The sequence below is a fragment of the Martes martes genome (genome assembly GCF_963455335.1).
Source record: "Martes martes genome assembly, chromosome: 5".
NCBI classification, from domain to species: domain Eukaryota; kingdom Metazoa; phylum Chordata; class Mammalia; order Carnivora; family Mustelidae; genus Martes; species Martes martes.
In genome coordinates, this window is record NC_137892.1 from 126,736,612 (window position 1) to 126,758,353 (window position 21,742).

A 21,742-nucleotide genomic window follows, 5' to 3' on the forward strand; every position below is an offset into this window, starting at 1 on the left:
GTCACTCTAATAATGGTACTTTTCATTCAGTGGTAGTATCTGTAGCTCTAGCTAAGTAGATTAGTAAATAAGCCCCCAGGATTTCTCTTAAGAGAAATATATACTATATACTACATACCATATATAGTATATAGATACATATATGTATCTATATACTATGTACTATAATGTATTGAGGCAGGCAAGAGACATGCATAGCTAATGATGAAATGATCAATACAGAACCAGTGGATAGAGAATGCTAGCAATCATATATTGTATGCTTATTTGTGTCAGGCACTGTGATAAACATAATACATATATTATATCATTTTTATAACTACATGAGGTAGAGTCTATCAGATTCTTTCATTCCCATTTTATAGATGATGAAAGCCAAGGCTAGTAGGTTGCCTACAGTCACAGAGCTGATTTGAATCTAGTTCTGACTCCAAAGTCCCTTTTAACCATTAGGTGATATTCCCTGCCTTAAGTGGAAGATACTATATACAGTTTTAAAGAGCTGGGACAACATATAGCAAAAGAGTGGTAGTAATGGGGCAGAATAGAAAAATATACATACTGACTTCTGTTTTTATACAGTAGCGCAGAACCATGCAAAAGAATTGTTCTTATCCACAGCAAACCCTGTATCTTTTTACCTTTCCAGGCACCTATCATAGTTTTATGACTTCTTTCAAATTAAAGTATTTCTGTATCTGATACTGTTAAATCATCTCTTTTCTAAGAAATTATCTTCAAATTGCACATACTGATGTGTAAAACCTTAGACCAAGTGGTTAGAAATTACCGAACAGATTAACATTTAAAAATTATGGCTTTTAGATTAAAAAGTCCTTATGTATAGCAAAAACATTCAAATGAAACAAAAGGAAACTTAAAGACCTCCACATCCTCAGTTGTCCCAAGGATCCTCACTAGATTGTTTCTTGTGGATTCTTCCAGAAATAGTGTATTTGTTGGTGTATGTGTGTAGGTATATAAGCATGTATGTTCCACCTGCTAAGCTTTTATGTGAACCAGCTATGTTGAAGTCAATCATGACTTGAATGATAATAGTTAAGTCCTAAATATGTAATTAAAAAAAACTATACTCTGAATATATTTTAATAGAAATCATTTACTCTGCGTATTATAAAATGATTATGCATAAGTAGACAATTACGATTAACTTTTAAGAAAAATACATGTATGATATTAACCATGTTCTTAAAACCCTGACATAAATCCTATGTAATTCTAATATAAGGTGGCTATAATTTAGGTACCTTAATCTCTAGAGTTGCTGAGTTCTATGTGAGAGACAATTAACTTTAGGAATTAGATGCAAAGGCCCTCAGAGATCTAATATTTTCTTTGAAGTTTCTCTGTACTTCCAGATGTCTTTCTCACAACTGATAAAATTTACAAGTGACATAACGTATTAAAGAATAGAGAGGTATTTTGAAAAAGAGTTAGATTTTGCCGAATAAACAACAGTATTTTGAGAATTTGATAATGTGTTATCAATGTATCTTGAATTATTTCCGGCATAAATACAAGCTATAAAAAGTGGCTCTTAATCAGGCTTAAAAAGGCTTTGAGCATTTTATATATTTTTAAAAGAAAAGCTGCTAATTCCTTTTTTATGTTTTTGTTTTTTAATTTTAGGTTTTAGTATAAAAGCAGTGCCATTCCAGAATGCCATCTTGAATGTAAAGGAACTTGGAGGTATAACATTTCAAATCCTTTCTGTGTCTGGCTTAAATTTGTGCTAATTTGGTATTAATGTTACATGTAATTTTAAAATTGTTCTTCTAGCCGGTGATTTGTTTTTGCGTTTTCCTTTGGTAATAGAGATATGTCTTTCTCCTTAAATGTTTTAAAGTTTGTTGAAGACTTCTAAGTAATAAACTTTTTTTTTTTTTTTTAAATTAGAGAACCATGCTGTTGGTTCTGTTTCATATGCTACATATTCTTTGGTTTTATCTGTTCAAAAAATTAATTCCTGATCAAAAAGTTGTGAAGAGAGTTTTAATATAACAGAAAGATAAGCCATGCATTATGGAGGGCAAAGAACTGTATTTTAGAATAGTTTGTATTCATACTGTTGTATTAGATCTTTTTAGAATGTATTTGTTCCGATAATAAATCTTTGCCAATGGGTTCTTTGCTGGTCAAGCACATTTATTGGATAGGCTGTACCCCAAACTATACATCACTCAGTCTTTCATTACACTCTCTGTCTGGGATTTTTTGATTGTGTTTTATGTCAGTCAGGGTCTTAACCCATGTAAATAGGTTAACAAAGAAATCAGTCAATTCAGTGAACCTACTAAATTCTCTAATGGCACAGGAAAATGGTTAAGTGCTGTGAAGTTCAGGATCATATTGGTGAGTTTAATGACTTAGAAGAAAGTTCTCTTCCATCTCTTTAATCACTTTGTGATATTGACCTCTTCCCTCCCCCACTTTTTTCTAAGTTCATTCTAACTGACCTATTTTTAACATGATGCAATTGAAACACAAACTTTATGCCATTTTAATAGTGTTTGATGCCACCTTATTTTTATCTCCCTAATGTATTAGCTCATCTTCTTAGGTGTTTTAAAGAGCTGTATCTAGGACAAGTTTAGTTCTGTCAGTACTTTTTTATAGCTACCTTTGACTTTTGTAGCATTAATATTTAAATCAACCATGGTTGATAAATTCTGGTTTATCCATTAAGGCATTTGATTTTGTCAAATGACTACAGAAATTCTCGAGCATGAGTGTTCTTGTCATTGAATCATTTTTCTACATTAAAATTTTCAAAAGAGTACTCTTTTAGGTTGAATATTTTAATATGACTTTGTGGTTTCTAGTGACTCTGCTTCTCAGTGACTATAGAATTACAGTCAGAGGATATATTGAAAAAGTCCATGGAATCGAAATGTATGGTTTGAGAATTTTACTGGTTTTCAATGTGGTTGATACTTCGTAAGGATTTTACTACTAGGCTAGATACTTTCTTTGAACCCCCTCCAGGTGTAAGAAACTGTTGATTAGTTGATAAGGCATTTATTATAGATGGTAGTTGGATGATACAGGTAGAGAATGTGTCTGGACAACTGAAGTGAACGCTTCAGGGAATTTTTGTAGCCTGGACTGTGTGCCACTGTTACACTGAAATTCAATACAATAAAAGAAATTACAGGATGGGGGCGTTCTGTCTATTCCCAGACAAGGTTTAATTTTGCTGAAAAACCTCTGCCCTGACAATTGCAGTAATGGCCATTATAATAAAGAGGGTACCATAAAGTTTGGTGGTAATATTTTATTCTGTTATAGTTTGAGATACAGGTAATAAAAGCTAAAACTTCCAGGATTGGGACAGGTACATGAGTTCCAGGCTAATGAGAATGTATTTGGCATGGGGTATTCAACCCCTTCAGTTTTAGTCGTTCTGTTTTCTGTCAGGAGACTGTTTCCAGGAGAAAGTGATTTGTCCGAGCAGAATCTCATTGTGTGTTCTGTGTTGAATGCTCAAAGGCAAGCTATGGAGGGAGTTGATTCCTTGATTGTGCCTTCACGAAGTCCTTTATTTAACAAATACTTTTTGAGGGCCTTGTCTGCCTGTAAGAGGACTGGGTGCTAGGCTCTGTCTCACCTAAGAAGGCAGGAAGAGTAGGCTAATCCATGGGAAGAGTGTAGCTTTCCTAGGATTCAGGGTATCTCTTATGTGGTAAGAAACTCTCCGAACATAATACGCACGTACGTGGCATTTAGGGAGATTTGTAACCAACTGAAGTCCAGTTGCTTGAGAGGAGGTAGCTTGACTGAAAATTTCAGGAGGAAAGAGTGGAGTGTTTTAGGATCAATGTGTGAAGATACGAACCCTTTGTGTAACAATAGAGGGTTTCTCAGAAGTCCAATCAGGTTGTGTGATCCAGGGAAAAATCTTGAAATCAAGGGAGCAATTCAAGATGATAGACGGTAGTTAGCAGTACTGAGTGCCATGATGTCACTGGCCTAGGGATTGCCCAGATGGCTCTGTTTATGGTAGGGTTAATTCAGGAGATTGGCATGACCCCTGCACCTCCCTGCCAGGAGGAAGAACCCTTTCAGCTGGTTCCAAGGCTCTCCATCATCCTGCTTCTAAACCCTAAGTTAAACTTCTCACTCATTCAAAATATAAGGCATGAACTTGTATTCCTTATCTAGTAAGAAACGGAATGAAATGAATTAACATTGACCAGTGGAATTAAATGAAAGTCACTATGGGGAGATCTTAATAAAGTTTGTTTACATACACAGCTGATAGATGTTCGTGTCTGTGCATATATAAAACTTGTATGCATAGCATATACATACATAGTTCTTTGTTCTCAACTTTCTCTTAGGAGAGTGTTTCCTATATTGTTCACCCAAAAACTCTTAAAATTTTCACTCAGATTTTCTCACTCATGCAATTGTTCTAGCACAGTTGTATAACAAGCAAGATTCTAGGAGTTGAGAATGAAAGATACCTAAAATATATCCCTTGTCTTGAAGAAACTCGTGATATTTTTTTTTTAATGGAGACATTCATGAAAACAAACATTTGAAATCAATGAAATTTTGGAAAATGAAATTGTGGGGGTGGGTGGGTAAAGGTCAAGGTAAGACATGACGCAAACATAGACCTAATCAGCCCAGCCTGATGGTATATGGTCAGGGTCCGTTTTCACTATTTTGAGAATGACTTGCTGTCCTCGACTGAGCTCTCACACCCACCAGGCTGCACTGATGACTCCTATATTTACATGAAATTGAAACTCTAAATGTTTTTTCTCTTTTTGCTTATTTCCATTTCTCTCCCTCCAGTGAAGTTCTCATTTCACTTTCACAGCTTCGTGCCTAATGAGTGGGTGCTATGACTGTCTCACAGGTGATGAGATACAGGACAGCCAGGCACAGGGACTGAGTGACTTGATCAAGGCTGTTGGGAGGAGGTCGGTGTGCATCTGAGCACTTAACCACTTACTCTCTACGTGGAACACTTTACCCCATGCCTGGCGCGAGAGAAGTGCTTCCACGTGTTACCTGCTGCTGCCTCTGTCGTTCATTCTCTCTCTTTGACTTTCAAGTCAGACTCTTGTTCACTTCGGGCTCTGACTTCCCTCCCTGCTAGAGTCCTGTTTCCCTTCCGATCTCTTCCAGCCTGGCTTCTGAATCACTTGTAACCTCAACTTTTCAGTCTATCTCAAGGCTTGCACGAACACATCATTTTCGTATTTTTATTCTTTTTATTTCATTTATTCAACAGATACTTATTAAGTACATATCACATCCCGAGGCTGAGTTCTAGGAAGTGGTTATAGTGGCGGGTAGACGCCTGGTCCTTGCATGGGCGAGCTGTCGGACACAAGGGGCGACTCTTGTGTGCTTCTCTCCTTGAGGAAAGCCAAATACTACTATTTACAGGCCTAGAATGAATTCCTAGGTTAATCCCCTCAATACTTGAAGGGATTTTTAATACCATCCAGCACCGGCTTTTCTGATCTCTACAAAGGACATTCTGTAGTATTGCTCAGTGGATTTGTTTTTCTTGTAAATTCTCTCATTTGGGAGGTTTTTGTTGAAACTAATCTAAATCCTTTTTTAGTTTTAATTAATTACTCTGTTTGTCTTGTGCTTGTTTATTATTCTGACTTACAAGACACCTAGCAGGATCCTGACCAGACAGAAGGATGAATCTTTCAGCCAATTTCCCTTCTTCCTATTAGAGGAAGCCCAACCATTCCATAGGATTCTAGGCAAGTCCATTTTCCTGTCTCTCTGCTTCCTTATCTGTAAAATGTAGCAATAATAATTTCTGCATTATATAACCATTGTGAGGACTAAATTAACCTAAGTCAGCTACTTAGAAATCACCTGGCCCGTAGCTAACATTTTGGGAAGATTTATATTGTAATCACACCCTTCCCCTCCTCCATCCCCCACCCCCTCAAAAAAACACTTTTCAATAAAGCCTTTTCCCCAAGGTGTCTCGAAATAACCCAAGTCACATATTGATTGCTTTTTCTCTTTGCGGTCATGCCTTGCTCCCTTATGGACAAGATGGTCTCTCCCTGCCCCCAACCTGTTTAAACTGAGAAGTCTCAGGGAAGGGGCCTCAGTGGAGTCTTCTGGTTAGCAGAATCTTGCATAGTTTTTGGCAGTACACACGTATTCATATTAAATGTTTTTGTCTCATGTACCTTATCACCTTTCCCTCTGGTTTCAGTTTCCACCTGAAAAATCTCTTCTATCATAATGCCTCCTAATTGCTATCATTCTGTTTGGCTTTATGTATTGTAACCACAGTACTAAGGTGAATGAAGCATCTGCCATTTAGCTGAGTTGAAAGCACCAGTCCCGCTGCAGTGACCTTACAGCTCTGGTCATTTTTCACTTTAGAAATTTCCAGTTCTTAAATCTACAGATGCACTCGGAGATAGTTTTCTCTTGCTTTTGAAATTGCCTTTGCACACCGATAGAGCCCAGAGAGGAAATTTTCATTTCTTAACACATTTGGTTTGTTAACCATGAATCGATGAGGATCCAGACGTCATAATATTCCGTTTTCTTTCCTTGACTGAATTCTGGAACCGCAGTTGGTTTTGTCAAATGACTTGTTTTCTCCCTCTGATATTCTAATGAGTTATGTCTGAGTCGTTTCCCCACCCAGTCAACTCTTTGGCAGTCTTGTCTTCTCCGTTGACACTCAGAAAGGCAAAAGCTAAAAAAGCAGTGAGCTGTCTTCTGTGCTTCAGTATTTGCTGCTAGTTGTCAATCAGAAAGAAAGTTCATGAAGATTTTTGTTTGCACTTTTTTTCCCTCTAAAGACAAGACAACTTTTCTTCTTCAGAAGGTGGCGAGGGTCGTGTGGAAAAGTGCAAGTTGTGTTCCCTTACCCATTTACTTCAGCCCCTGCAATAGTGATTGAATGATTTCTGAGGATTGTCAGCTAAGCCATTTTTTTTAAAGGTTGCTTCTTTCAGCAGCCAAGCTGTTATATGAAACAGATGTTGACTCTGTCCTGTTTCTTTGTTTGCCTGAAGGAGTACACCGCCTCCTCATAGTGAAAGGTGCTGTTTCTTTGTATCCTGCTAGTTATCTTCGGGTGCTGTTAATCTGTCCAGGTTATTTGCATTTCTTAATTTCTCCGGAAACTGTACAGGGCAAATTTCTTGACAGGCAACCCAGGGGGCACTGCTGCCTTTATCTTTTTAATTTCTGCTTTCTATACCCAGGCCATTTGATGTCTTTCACCAAAATCTTTCTTCCTTTAGAATCTCACATTAAAACTTAATTCGGAAGGAAAAGTAGCTCTTTGACTTGATGTGTTCTCCCTGTCCTATATATACTATGATTATTGCCTCCATAGCCCCACTACCACCTCCTATTTAAGAAAAAAAAAATTTCCAGCTAAATACCTATGAATTTACTGTCACTGCCTCTGAGAGTCATACCATCCAACAGACAGAGGGAGGAATCAAGACCATACCAACAAATTGGTTGTATATTAGAAACAGTATAGGTAGGCTGGAAGACATTATTGCCACATTGCTTTAAGGGACAAGTGGAGTTAAAATATTGCTTGCTGGTGTAGGAGAGAACAGCTTGCCGTTCAGAAACTCGTTTAGATGTCTCCAAACTTGGAATTCTCTGGCTGAGGTGGCAAGAAACCATGACGCTGGCAAAGGAACATGACAGCACAGAGTGGGGGTCTGAAGAAGGCCAGGTCCACAGTATCCCTTACAATCATGCTGTCTGCTAAATTAGAGTCAGCCACACACAAGTAAGTGTGCATATTCCATATCTGATGTATAGAATTATAACGGAGAAATGAGGTTTAGCAAGTAGAGTGTGGCCTCAAGGCGCTCTGTCCCTCTGTGCATTTGAACTTCTTGTTGTTGTTTTCTTATCTGCAAAATGTAAGTTTTAATAAATCATCACTACTTATTTCCCAAGGGATTGGGCTGGAAAAGAAAACTGCAGTTGCCTAAAGCTCCTCGAGAGATGCTTTAAGATAGACAGTGGTATTTCCACTGATTCTGTTTTTATAGTTGTGGTTCCAGTGTGATACATTGAATGATCGAAACTTCTTGATATAGTATTGTTTCCTTATCTAGGAGAAGAACCAGACCTTTCTGGAATGGGAACAGCCAGTTAACTCCTGGCTCTCTGAGCTGTGTACTTTCTCACTTAGGCTTAGGCTCTACTAGGGGAAATGATATTGGGATAAAGCCAAGTCACTTGGATGGGAGTTGAAAGGCCACAGCTATCTGAATTGGTTGAACAGAATCCCAGGGTGGTGGTGTTCAAGCGTTTTTTACACTTGCTAAGGGAAAACTGAGCCAAATAGTCAGCCGAGCCAAATAAATGAATCTGGGGGCCCAGAAGTCTGTTACTGGCTGATGTAGACCTGACCTTAATTTTTGTTTTCTTCTGGAGAAATGCCCTAGGAAATTTTATAAAAATTTGCCTTCCCAGTCATAGTTCTGTATAGTACTTAACAATTCACTCTTCTAAGACTATATACAGATACACACACACACACACACACACACACACACACAGAGTTCTAATACATACACCACACACACATGCACACAATGTTCAAGAAACTAGTGTCCTGGCCTTTTGACCACCCCTGCCTTGAAAAGAGGGGTTTCGGGGCGCCTGGGTGGCTCAGTGGGTAAAAGCCTCTGCCTTCGGCTCAGGTCATGATCCCAGGGTCCTGGGATCGAACCCCACATTGGGTTCTCTGCTCGGCAGATAGCCTGCTTCCCTCTCTCTCTCTGCCTACTTGTGATCTCTGTCTGTCAAATAAATAAATAAAATCTTAAAAAAAAAAAGAAAGAAAAGAGGGGTTTCATGTGCCTCTAATGTAGCTCCCTCACCCATTGATTTCTGTTTGGGGTAGTCAGGTCGTATCATATCTTCCAACTCTACCGAACTTCCTCACAGAACTTTCACACTGGGTTCTGAGCTTCCTAATCTTTAGAAGGGAATAGATATTTCTGTTTCTCCCAGGGGTTTGCCATAATAGCAATGAATTTTCATCGTGTATTTGGTTTCAGTGTGGTATTGCAGCAACAACACTGCAAGTCAAGAGACCAGTATTTTTCTCTATCAAAACAAGCCATGGGACATTGGGCAAGCCTCTTAACTTTTCCAAGGCTGCTTGCTTTTCTAGCAGCTGAGGATGCTGATAAGCCTTCTCCTGTTTGATACAACAGATAGTTTATTTTTGTCTTGAAACCTATAGTATCTACTTCACTGTGGCCCCAAAGAACCATAGAGCCCATCTTTAACAACTGTGGATGATTATAATGCTTTATTTTTCTGTTTTCATTTAACCTGGACTTCCTTTTATTTTTATTTATTTATTTATTTATTTATTTTTGGTAGAGTATACATTTCGATAAATCTGTGTTCTTTTTGTGGTTGTGTGAAAGAGGTATACATACATGAAATACCAAAATACTCAATTAGTTGGTATTTACTAATACCAACTAGTCACTTGTCACTGTGCTGCTTACTTCAAGAAGCATTACATTCTGGTGTGGGAAACACTGTAATAGGATTGAGTGCAAGATGTTGTTAGGATCATCTAGAAAGGACAAAGGAGACGTTGCAGAGGATAAGACAGTTTAGGAACAACCTGGGACAAAAGTCATGGAAATGGCAGTGGGTTTGGTCTAATCTTGTTTCATCCATAAACCAAATCTACTGTCAACTCCTTGACTTGTCTCATCTTTTTTTTCTAGACTCTTTTCCTCTGTAACATTTCTTTCTCCTTTCAGTATGATCTTAATTGCATCTTGTACTCAATCCTATTAACGGTGTTTAACATACCAGTCCATAAAGTTAGAAATAACTGAAAAACGCACTGTAATCTTAAGGGTTTATCATATTGTGATATAAAACATTCCTGCAGTTCCAAGCTGGAGAGAGATTTGCCAAGTAATGCCACAAGATACTTGAGTAAGACTAGACCCTTCAGAAGCAAAATGGTGTTTTGTATTGAATTCATTTTAGTGAATACTTAATAAATACTGTGTGCCATCCCCTAAAGATATAATTCCCACGTGTGCATGCACACAGTCATGAGCCCATTTCTTTGGTTATTTTGATGGGAGAGTAATATTGGCCATAAAGATTATGGAAGTTCATAGAAAAGATTAAACAGCTTTACTAGATTTCTGTAGTTAGAATGACAGCTTGACAGTTGTTCAAGAGGTAACATATTTGTAGCTGCTCTGACCTATCCTAGAACTGAACAAAACAGAACTGCTTAGATTTGTTTTGAGGCATTCTAAATGTGTTGGTTTTAATTTCTTAAGGTCCAAAGTATTACCAAAAGCTCTATACTGAAAATGCTTGAAAATTTTAAACTTGAAATTCACTGATATTTTATGGCATCATTGTGAGAAGTAATATAAAGAACTTATCATATAAAGTTAACTTCTTAATACATACATTAATACATAATACTTATGACTGAAAATTGAAGGTTGGTTTTTTTTTTAAATGTGTATTCTCCTCCTTTGCCAAAATCTCATAAAATGACAAAAATCAGACAACGATTTTAAGTTAAATCTATAACACGGGTTTAATCTACAATGAAGAAAGGAAACATAAAGACTGAGATGTAAGCCATGGAAACATGAAGTAGAAGGAAAATATATCAGGATTATTAATCAGAGAGTTTATCAGAGTTATTAATTGGGGCTTTACATCTGGAGCCCTGCCTTTTATTTTTCTTCTCTCCTTGTGTTAAGTAGTGGATAACAGCTGTGTTTACCCACAAACTAAATCTTGGAAGTGTGTGCTAGACTCAGGCCAAGGCAGTGTCCTAGTAATATACTGACTGCCAGGTGGGTTAGGAAGCCCACACATACGGGAGAGAAGCCACTTGTCTGTCCCTATTAATCACTGAAAGTAGGCAATGGTAAACAGAAGAGCTGGCAGACATAGATTCTCAAGCAAAAGATAAGTATATAATCACAGCATACCACAATATGAGGGAAATCAGCAGCATCAAACAAAGTTTACCTCATCAAAAGAAAAAGTATCTAAGGACCTAGAGGTAATAGAGTGATCAGAAGAAGATATTCAGAGAGATGGGTTTTGTATTCATGAAAAGTAATCTAATGGAACTAGGGAAATGAAAATTTAAAGTGACATATCTGTTGACACATCTCAGATGTAAATTAATAAAACTAAGGACTGAACTAGGGAATTTCCTCAGAATACCCTGCAAAAGGACAGCTCTGAAAGTATGAGAGAAATTTGAGAAGACCAAAGGAATAGTTAATAGGACTTCTAACATTCCTCTAAGAGGCAGAAAGGGAGAGTAAAGAGAAGCTGTAGAGATTAAAGTAACCAAAGAAAATAGAAAAACCTCAAATGTGGAAAAAAAAGTATTCAAATTTAATGGGTCTTCTGAGGCCAAGAAAAGATGTAAATCTAGGCAATTTGTGAAGAAAAAGAAATGATTAATTCTAACCACAGGAACACACAAGTGAGTTATTTCTGATTTCAACATGAGAGATGTCAGGTAGAGAGAATCAAAGTGTATTTTCTTTAGATTATAGATTATAATGAAAAGAAAGATTGAAATTTAAATATGTATCTTTAAAAATTAAGGATAAGGGCACCTGGGTGGCTCAGTGGGTTAAAGCTTCTGCCTTCGGCTCAGGTCATGGTCCCAGGGTCCTGGGTTGGAGCCTCGAATCGGGCTCCCTGCTGGGCAGGGGGCCTCCTTCCCCTTCTCTCTCTGCCTGCCTCTCTGCCTATTTGTGATCTTTGTCAAATAAATAAATAAAATCTTAAAAAAGAATTTAAAAAAAATAAAAATTAAGGGTAAATACTAAAACAGTGAAAGTAGGATGATATCGCCATGAATGAATTTTTTAAAAATCTGAAAACTTACACATTCAGCTAATATAAAAAATAATTATCTTAGGGAATGGAGTTAGTTCATTGGAATCAAGTAGAATTTTTTTTCTCATGTGAACTTTGTTCATAAGAGTTTTTCTTAAGATTTTATTTGAAAGTGAGAGAGAGTGAGTACGGGGAGGGTTATAGGGAAAGGGAAAAGTAGATTTCCTGTTGAGCAGGGAGCCCAACATGGAGCTAGATCCCAGGACCCTGAGATCATGACCTAAGCTGTAGTCACTTAACCGACTGAGCCATCAGGTGCCCCATGAGAATTTTTTTTTAAAGAGAATTTTTTTTTTTTTTTAATTTTATTTACTTGAGAGAGAGACAGTGAGAGAGAACATGAGAGGCGAGAGGGTCAGAGGGAGAAGCAGACTCCCCATGGAGCTGGGAGCCTGATGCGTGACTCGATCCCGGGACTCCAGGACCGTGACCTGAGCCGAAGGCAGTTGCTTAACAAACTGAGCCACCCAGGCGCCCAAAGAGAATTTTTCTTTAAGAAATAAAACTTAAGAAAATACACTATAAAGATAGAAAGCTAAGGATATTTGATAAATTCAACAAAATGCAAAAATGGAAAAATAGCAAAATTAATAGTCATGAGATCTAGAAAACATCTATACATCAGCAATCAAAATAAACGTAAGTAGATTAAATTCCCCTTTTAAATGAGTGATATAAAAACTGATTATAAACCTATTCAGCTATATCGGTTCTAAGAGATACTTCTGCAACAATAAAACACGGCAAGGTAGAAATAAAGGGATAGAAACGAAATCCTTGAAAACCACTGAAAAGAAAGTACTAGGAGATGAAATTCAAAACAAAGAACATTAAGAATAGAGGGTTTTCCATGTTGATCTATTAGGATAACTTGAGTAATCGGGAAACTTTACATATTTATCTACATAATTCTGAACTATACAAAATTAAAACTGAGAAAAATGTAAGAAAGAGCCAACAAATATCCACAATCAGAAGAATTTATCCATATATTCTTTATAAGACAATAGATCAAATAGATGAAATATATAAAGGATTTAAATAGCCAATTAACAAACTTGATCTAGTTGATCATTACAGAATTTTACACTCAAATAGAAAAGATAGGTCCTTTTAAAATACCCCTAAAATTTATATATGACCATGTATATTTTCTGATTAAAATCCAACAAAATTAGGAATCAGTAGCAGATAGACAAAAAAAAAAAAAAAACAAAAACCCACCACACACAAAACGAGATTTAAAATTACCCTAATACTGGGTGCTTTGGTGGTTCAGTCAGTTAAATGTCTGCCTTCAGCTCAGGTCATGATCAAGCCCCGCTTTGGGTTCCCTGTTCAGTGGGGAGTCTCGGTCTCCTTTTACCCTCTGCCCCCGCATCCCACTTGTGCTCACTTATGCTCTCTCTCTCTCTCTCTCTCTCAAACCTTTAAATAAATATAAAAAAAAATTACCCTAATTATACCATGTTAAAAAAAAAAAAAAGGATCCTAGACCTAAATATAAAGCCTAAAACTATAAAACTTGTAGAAGAAAACTTACAATGATCTGTGACCTGGGGTTAGGCAAAGATTTCTTAAATAAGACACCAAAAGTATGACCCGTGAAAAAATTGGTTAATTGGATTTCATAATACTTATGCTTTTGGAAAGACACTACTGGAGAATGAAAAAGCCATTTATTGGCTCCGTAAAGGTTGTTTGGAAATCATGTATCTGATAAAGAACTTGTATCCAAAATATATAAAGAACACTCAATGATAAGAAAAACATTTTAAAAATGGGCAAAAGCTTTGAACATATCCTTTATCAAAGAAGATAAATAAAGCACATGCAAAAGATGCTTACCATCATTAGTTATTAGGGAAATAGAAATTAAAACCACCACACGCACAATGTCTAAATTTTAAAAGCCTCAATATACCAAGTATTCTGGGAAGAGTATGGAAGAACTAGAATCTCATTCACTGCCACTAGAAATGTAAAATGGGTACAACACTTGGAATAACAGTTTGGCAGCCTCTTAAAATAAATGCAAACCAGTCTTATGATCAAGCCATTCCACTCTTGGAGAAACAAAAACCTATGTTTACACAAAATACTGTACATAAGTGTTCATGGCAACTTTATAATAAAAATGGAAACAACGCAAATGTCTTATTGGTGAATGGATAGGCAAATGTGACATCCATATAAGGAAAGAGTATTCAGCAATAAAAAAGAAAAAGCTATAGGAACATGCCATAATATGAATGAATCTCAAAGTAATTATGCTAAGTGAAAGAAGCTAGACAAAATGGAACACATAAGGTAGTATTCCCATATTGGGGTAAACTTCTATCCCATTTATAGGAAGTACTAGAAAATGCAAACTAATAATTAGTGACAAAGTGTTTCAGGGATTGCCTGAGGAATAGGGACAGGAAGCTTGGAGGGCGTGGAATGGAGGGATTTGAAGGGTTACGAGAAAATTTTGGAGTTAATAGATAGATACACTTAATATAATGATTATGGTCATGGTTTCACAGATGCATATGTATCAAAACTTACCACATTGTATATTTTAATATGTGCAGTTTATTATATTAATCAGTTATACCACAGTAAAACTATTAAAAATATCCTGTACTGTTAGAAATATCTCTGGTCAAAAGCATTGAAAATATGTTTTCAAAGTACTTACAGTCCTTTTCTTGGATTGTTTTCCAGTAAAGAGTTATTTTAAATAGGCTATTAATATCCATGGTTTAAAAAATAAATAAATGTGACTGGGGAAAGACTTCACAAAGAAAAATATCAATTTCTGGATGGTCATATGTAGCTTAATTGTTAAAATTAAATATGTAAGCAGTTAAAACTAAGATTAAGATGTTATCAAATCTATCAATTTAATGTTATCAAATCTATCAATTTAATGTTATCAAATCTATTATCAATTTAATGTTATCAAATCTATCAATTTAAAAATCTCATTGCTAATAAAAGAAGACAGATTGATCTCTCTGTGCACAGCAGCGTCAATTAATCAAAGAAATTCATATGACAGACTTATTATACAAAGAGTGAGAGATTTCTCAGAATAAACCAGTTGTGGCTCATTCCAGAGGGATACTCAAAACCATAGTGATACAATATTCTCTTTCCAACCTTAGCAGTTATATTTATGAAAAATATTCCAGTCGGTGATCATGCAGTGGGTAAGACACAGGTCTTACACGAAGTTGGAGGTTGGGGGAGGGGAGAACAGTAACACTAAAGCAAACCAATATATTAGAAAGCCTCTGATTCCAAACCACATTCGAGTAAGTCATATTTTAAGAACATGTTTTGTGTATGGGGGTGAAATACCCCTTTTCGTTCAGGAATCCTTACAGCTTTAAATTATCTGCTTGACCTGATCCTAGGCTATCCAGATTTTACCTCAGGTTAAAGTTGTCCAAGCAGACCTTATTTTGGCATAAAAAGTAATGTGTTTTTCATTTGTATTTCTCTGTTTCATTTTTGTAAGTCTCCAAAATGCCTGGTCAAGATTGGTATAGATACAGTTGTTGGTAATATTCTATAGGTAATAAGCTAAGAGGGTAGAACATAACATATTTTCTCTCTCTGTACTTTGCCATTAGCAATCCCAACAAGTTCTTTTGGGGTCTGCCATGTTCTTTAATGTGATGGTATTTTTTAAATTGGGTGTATAAATATAAAGCCTCTTTCTCTTATTTTGGTTTTCTTTTTCTTCCAAAGTCCTCCTAAATAGTTTTAGGTGTCAGTGAATTTTTCCTCTTACTAATTAGATTGTATCTCAGTAAGTAAGGATGGACCTAATATAAACTGCTAAGTTAAAAATGCAGAGGCTTAATTTAATTGTCATTTGTGTATGGGGCGTTACAATAGAATAGATAAGCCCGGTGGTATTCTTTTCAGTATGGGTGGTCTTTGATGCTGGTACTCTTTTTTATATATGATCATCTATTTTGACAATTATTTATCAAGTTGTAGGACATTAGATCTCCTTGGGCAGATGAAAAATCTGTTTAATCTTGCTGTTCCCCATCCTCCAAAGTTGGTGAATATAAATTCATTTTCTCAAGATTCCATCAAAAGTTTGTTTTCCCTTTTTGAGTTTGTTACGTGGGTTACCACTATGAATTTTAAACTCTTGCTATGGATTTGGACGAGGACTTAAAGAAAAATCAGTTATGCTGGGGAATTTTGACAGAGGTGTATCTGGAATTGTACTGTGAATAATAGAATCCTTTTATTAGCGGTTACTTTTTTAAATTTCTTGGAGGTTACTTTGTTTTTTCAAATCCTCGAAATAGTCTATGTTTGCAGGAGAGCTGAGAGGAAAGACCCCAAATCCAATCCCATGTTTCTGCCTAAAATGAAAGAATAACAATTCAGGGCAAAATAAATGAGATGAACAAATACAGATAAAGTCCAGTTACCCAGATGGAAGATCCTTTTTTTTCTAAATATTTATTATCAGCCTTTGCCATGGCTCATGTGTTTTTGGTTTTTTCAAGCAACTTCGTCTTTCCTCTTTTTAAGGTCAAATGCCATTTCCTAGCCCTGTTCTAGGTAGGCTTGGTATTTTGGTTTTCTGAGCCTTGGAACGTCTTCATAGTGGTCCTTTGTGTTTTAGGTATTAAACATCTTCTTGACTTGTACGTAGGACCCAAACTGTCCCTTTGTGCTGTTACTTCCCGGATCTAAGACAACATACAGCTTTCTGCTTGGAGGAACCTTTCCACCCCTGTCTTCCTTTCTTTCAGATTTCTAAATTGTGGTTCCCTTCTGATCAGCGGAGGGAAAAAGGAAAAAGGAAAAAATATCAAGGGACTATATACATGTTGGTTTTCCTTGATTTTTTTTTCCCCATTGTAATTTGAAAGAGGTTGTAATATAATTACTTTGGGGTTTTCTGTTCCATCTAATTCTTCCTTTCTCTAAACTGGTCACAATTTGGGTGTAAAGGTATTTATTTATTTGCACTGAGGAGTAAGGGTATGAATTTAAGGAGTCTTGTAAGGTTTTATCTACCAAGTCTTTTGTCTTGAGACTAATGGGCAACATCCTTCCCTAATACTTCAAGTCGGAATTTAACAAAATGAGACAATTTGAGAACAAAGTGATGTATTGTATATATTATATAATTAATGTTATTATATATAGTTTTATACGTTGCTTTATGCAAAAAGCATCGAGTGCTGCCCAGATGTAAATATCTAAATAGTTTACTTCATTTTGCATGGAGTACACTGTGGAAAAGAATCCTCTTTTAACATAGTGCTGGGATTTTAGGTTAATGTGATTTTTTTTTTTTATACCACCATGACCATCCCCAGATGCTGAGATTTTGCCAAAATCAATAGAACGCTAGTCATCTGTCACTTACAACATGACTGAGATTTTTCTGTTTTGTGTACAATTGTACTTTGCTTTAAGAAAACCTCATATACAAAAATATAAATATACACGTTAGGAGGTTTTATTAAATAATATTTAGTATTGTGAAAAAATTATTGTCTTTTTTTTTAAGGATATTGCTTATTTATTTGAGAGAGAGAGAACGTAAGAGGAGAGAGGCCAGAAGGAGAAGCAGACTCCCCGCCCAGCAGGGACCCTGATGCGGGATTTGATCTCAGCACTCCAGGATCATGACCTGAGCTGAAGGCAGTTGCCCAACCAACTGAGTCACCCAGGCATCCTAAATTATTGGTTTTGTAAAAGATTTCACTCCAAGTTTTCTTGAAGATATTGAAGTCCCAGTACATCTTAAATTATTTGGTTAAATATTATCAAAATCATTTCTAAGGCATAAATTGACTCTGAAATTCTCTTTTATAAATCTTAGTTACTGCAGTGTTTTACTCATTTCCTCGTGCTATTTTTCCTTAAAAAGCAACCTCTCTTGAAGCGCCTGGGTGGCTCAGTCAGGTAAGTGCCTGCCTTTGGCTCAGGTCATAATCCCAGGGTCCTGGGATCAAGCCCACATCAGGCTCCCTGCTCAGAGGGGAGCCTGTTTCTCCCTCTCCCACTGCCTGCCGCTTCTCTGCTTGTGCTTGCTCTCTCTCTCTCTGTCAAATAAATAAATAATATCTAAAAAAAAAAAAAAAAAGGCATCCTGTCTTAAGAGGCTGCTGGTCTGTTTTACTGAGTTTGAAAATCACTGCGATCTGCCGTGTGCAGCCATCACATGCAACTTTACTTCAGGTTAAATTGTTTTGGGAAAATTCTCCATGAGCTGTTATGAGATTAAAACCTTACATATTCCTTCCTTCCTCATCTGGGACAAAGTGTCTCTGTGAAAACAGACAAGAGGAGCAAAGAAAGGATGAATACAAGATAAGGAAATCTAGTTAGAGCATACAGCCTTTTGAGGTGAAGCCCTGATTCTTTATTTTTATATCACCTATCTTAACTACCCTGGTCTCATCCTGATTTGTTAGTTGGAAAAGCTGAACTGTTAACCTTGACGGGCAGTATGGATATTAAAATTTTTATTTGTACTGTTGGTTTTCGAAGTTTGTCTGGCTCTTAGGCAGTCTAGGGCTGCAGTACCATTTTAAAGAGAAGTCACCTAAGAACAGAGAAAAAATTTGCGGCTTGCCAGATGCTACGCCGAAGTGTCGAGCCCCATAGCAATACCGTGTGAGCCCTGAGGCAGAAAGGAAAGACTGTCTGAGGAACGTGTCCTCCTTGCATAGTGTCCCTTACTGGGAAACGTGTACAGGGAGTTCAGTGGGGGCAGATCACCAGAGGAGGACACAACGGGGACAAGTACAGGACAGCCATATGCATCCTTTGGCCCATGTGCTGACCATATGAAACCTTCTCTGGGACTGGAAAATGCCTAATGTGGCTCACCTAGAATATATCATATCATTTGGCTGGTTCCCGGCACCGTCCTTGTTTTGAATGCGCGGCGGATGCCTGGGCGCTGTTCGTGCGCTGCGGTGGCTTGCTGACCTGGGGGAGCTGGAACAACAAACAGGCTATCCGTGGCAGTTCTAAATCGAGTCTTAAAACACAGACTTGTAAGATCTGTAGCTGGAAGGGAAGTGTTTGGAACTTTGTAACTGGCAGGCAGGAGTGTAGCATCCGAAGAAGAGAGGATTCTGGGGCCAGTTTTGGACACAAACGGAATCAATGAAAAGGAACCCCGGGCAGGACAGTCTCCTGTCTGGCTTCCCAGTAAAGTCAGAGGGGACAGTCCTGGCAGTACTGTGGATGTGTATGCTGGGACAGATAGAAACGGCAAAACGCTTGGCCCGGTGACTATAAAAAGAAGTCTTTTTTATGATATATTCATGGTTTAAGAGCAGGCAGTGAATTTTGTTGAAGTTATTCCTTTGCAGTTCAAAAACCAGAGTTCTATTTGCTTGTGCGCTTAAGCTCTTTCAGATGTTTTTATTGTGTAACATTGTCTCCAGATTCTTCTTTCGATGTATGTCCCCCCCGCCCCCCGCCAATCTGTTAAAAGATCAGTTTGTGTGAATCTTGACACTGGGATATTATTTCATGGTTTTAATTTGAATGTGAGTTGTTGCAGCTGGAAGCATATGATTAATGGCACAGACTTGTTTGTCGCAAAAACAGATGATATTTTACATTTAGTCAAGATGCGTTGAAAAATTGCTTATATTACACTGGACATAAGTCACATTTGAATTCACTTTTGAATTCTTCTGATTTGAATTCTTCTGAAACAAGTAGATATGTATCTCTGGTGATACAACGGGCTATTGAAGGTATTTGTTTATTTGACAGACAGAGATCACAAGTAGGCAGAGAGGCAGGCAGAGAGAGAGGAGGAAGCAGGCTCCCCGTGAAGCAGAGAGCCCATGTGGGGCTCGATCCCAGGACCCTGGGATCAGGGCCCCAGCCGAAGGCAGAAGCCTTAACCCACTGAGCCACCCAGGCGCCCCCTTATTGAAGGTATTTGAAAGGTGGCTTGAAAAATTGCATATTTTATATACTTACAGGTGAACTCTGTTGTTTGCTCACGTCTCTTTATATAACATATAGTTCATCAAATAGCCAAAGCTTTTTTGCTGGGAAAATTGTTTCAAAATAGTCAACAAGTCTGGGAGTCCGTGGGAGTGTGGGGGGAAGATGGAGGGTATGGTTATAGAGTTGACAAATTTGTTTTTCTTGATTGTCTATGTATTTTTATGTATTTTGATAGTGTACCTACATCATAGAGGGCAGCTCCTGGTTTCCCATGCCTGCTGGCATGTGCAGATTTCTGGCCACACAAGACATGGCAGCATCTTACCGCCCCTCCGCCATCACTCTGGGTTTGGGTGTATTTGCTGTGGTGACCCAAGCCATCCTTCTCAAAAGCAATGTCAGAAAAGTTGTGTGTGCAATTTCCTTCAAGAAATGAGTCTCACAAGTCATTTGAGGCCGGTTACAGCAATCTGCCGTCCAGTTCTTTCATCATGTAAGATGACATGAAACCATGCACGTTAAATCAGATGTTACTCAGTCAAACTGGTTATACTAGGGAGGACTGAGCGCTTTTCCGATGCCCCAGGTGTGGCCGTATAGTCTCAGATTGAATGCTTCCATGGTGAGGAAGTCCACGTTTCGGAAAGTATGTGTTTACATGCCATGTTGGAAGAGTTTGAATTGTTGCAATTCATTATCATTTGCCAAAATAGAACTTTCTGCTTCTTTGCTACAATGAATCCAGTTCTGCTTTGCGGAACATGCTCAACAAATAAAATATATTCCTCAGACAGTAATTCAGAAACATGAAACTTGTTATCATATGTTCTGGAAGATCATTTTCCAAGCTAAATATCTTTCATTTCTTCAACCATTTTTTCATATTACATGGTGTCCAGGTTCGTTACCATCCTTGTTGCCACCTTCTGTGGTGGTCCCTTGTAAAACGTGTATCCAGAAGCATGATGTTCTAGATGTGTTCTCACCAGTGATACTCTCCTCTTTTCTTTCAAATACTTAAATTTCTCTTAAAGCCAGCAGTCTGAGCCTCAACACCCCATTGGTTCACATTGGATGTGCTGTCAAAACACCCAGCTGTTTTAAGTCAGAGCTCTTCGGTTCTTGCAGTTGATTTTTTTTTTAATTCCAAGTTCCAGACATTACTTATATCTCTATTAAATTTCATTATGTAAGCACTGGCTCATTGTTCCAGCTTGTCAAGAACTTTTTGACTTTTTTTATTCTGTCATCCAACATATTAGCAATTTCTTTCAGCCTTGTGCCATCTGTAAATCTTGAAATGATACCTTTAAAGTTTTTGCTCAATTAAAATGTATAAACATGTATCAAATTGCCTACTTTGTGCCAGTCTTATGCTCTCTGCTAGGGATAACAAGAAGACCAGCATGTAATCATTCCTTTAGGGAGCTCACAGGCTGTGGGGAATAATAGACCTGTAATTATATAACTATAATGCCCTGTGGTAATTCTGTAATAATAATTATGTGTAAAGTGCTAGAAGAACCAGGGTTGGTTGCAAATCATAGAAGGCCCAACACCTTCCATGGCACAGTTCATGAATTTCTGGATATGGCTGTTAAATCGCTTTTAATGCTGCCGAACTACTGTCATCTGACTTACTTTTTCCTTCTTGCCCAAGGACACAGCAAGAGACTTGTTAAATGTTTTGCTGAAATGATCTCATACTAGGCTATTCCCAAAATGTACCAGCCTGGTGAGCCAGTACAAAAGGAACTGAGAATAATTTTGAAAGACTTCTTAGTGACTCCATGAAGGTTCATGATGATCCCATTTTTTAAATCTGAGTTGATATTTGCCTATCCCCAGTCTC

General features: G+C 37.4%; 1 protein-coding gene across 2 annotated transcripts in view; it reads left to right on the top strand.

Moving 5' to 3' along the window:
- The window catches only part of ARL15 (ARF like GTPase 15), a 399,856-nt gene that overhangs the window by 153,399 nt on the left and 224,715 nt on the right, over nt 1-21,742 (top strand). For both annotated transcript variants that reach the window (XM_080804763.1, XM_080804764.1), the window contains exon 3: nt 1,651-1,710. In XM_080804763.1, the coding sequence (XP_080660889.1) occupies nt 1,651-1,710 (60 nt within the window). The remainder of the gene's footprint in view (nt 1-1,650; nt 1,711-21,742) is intronic.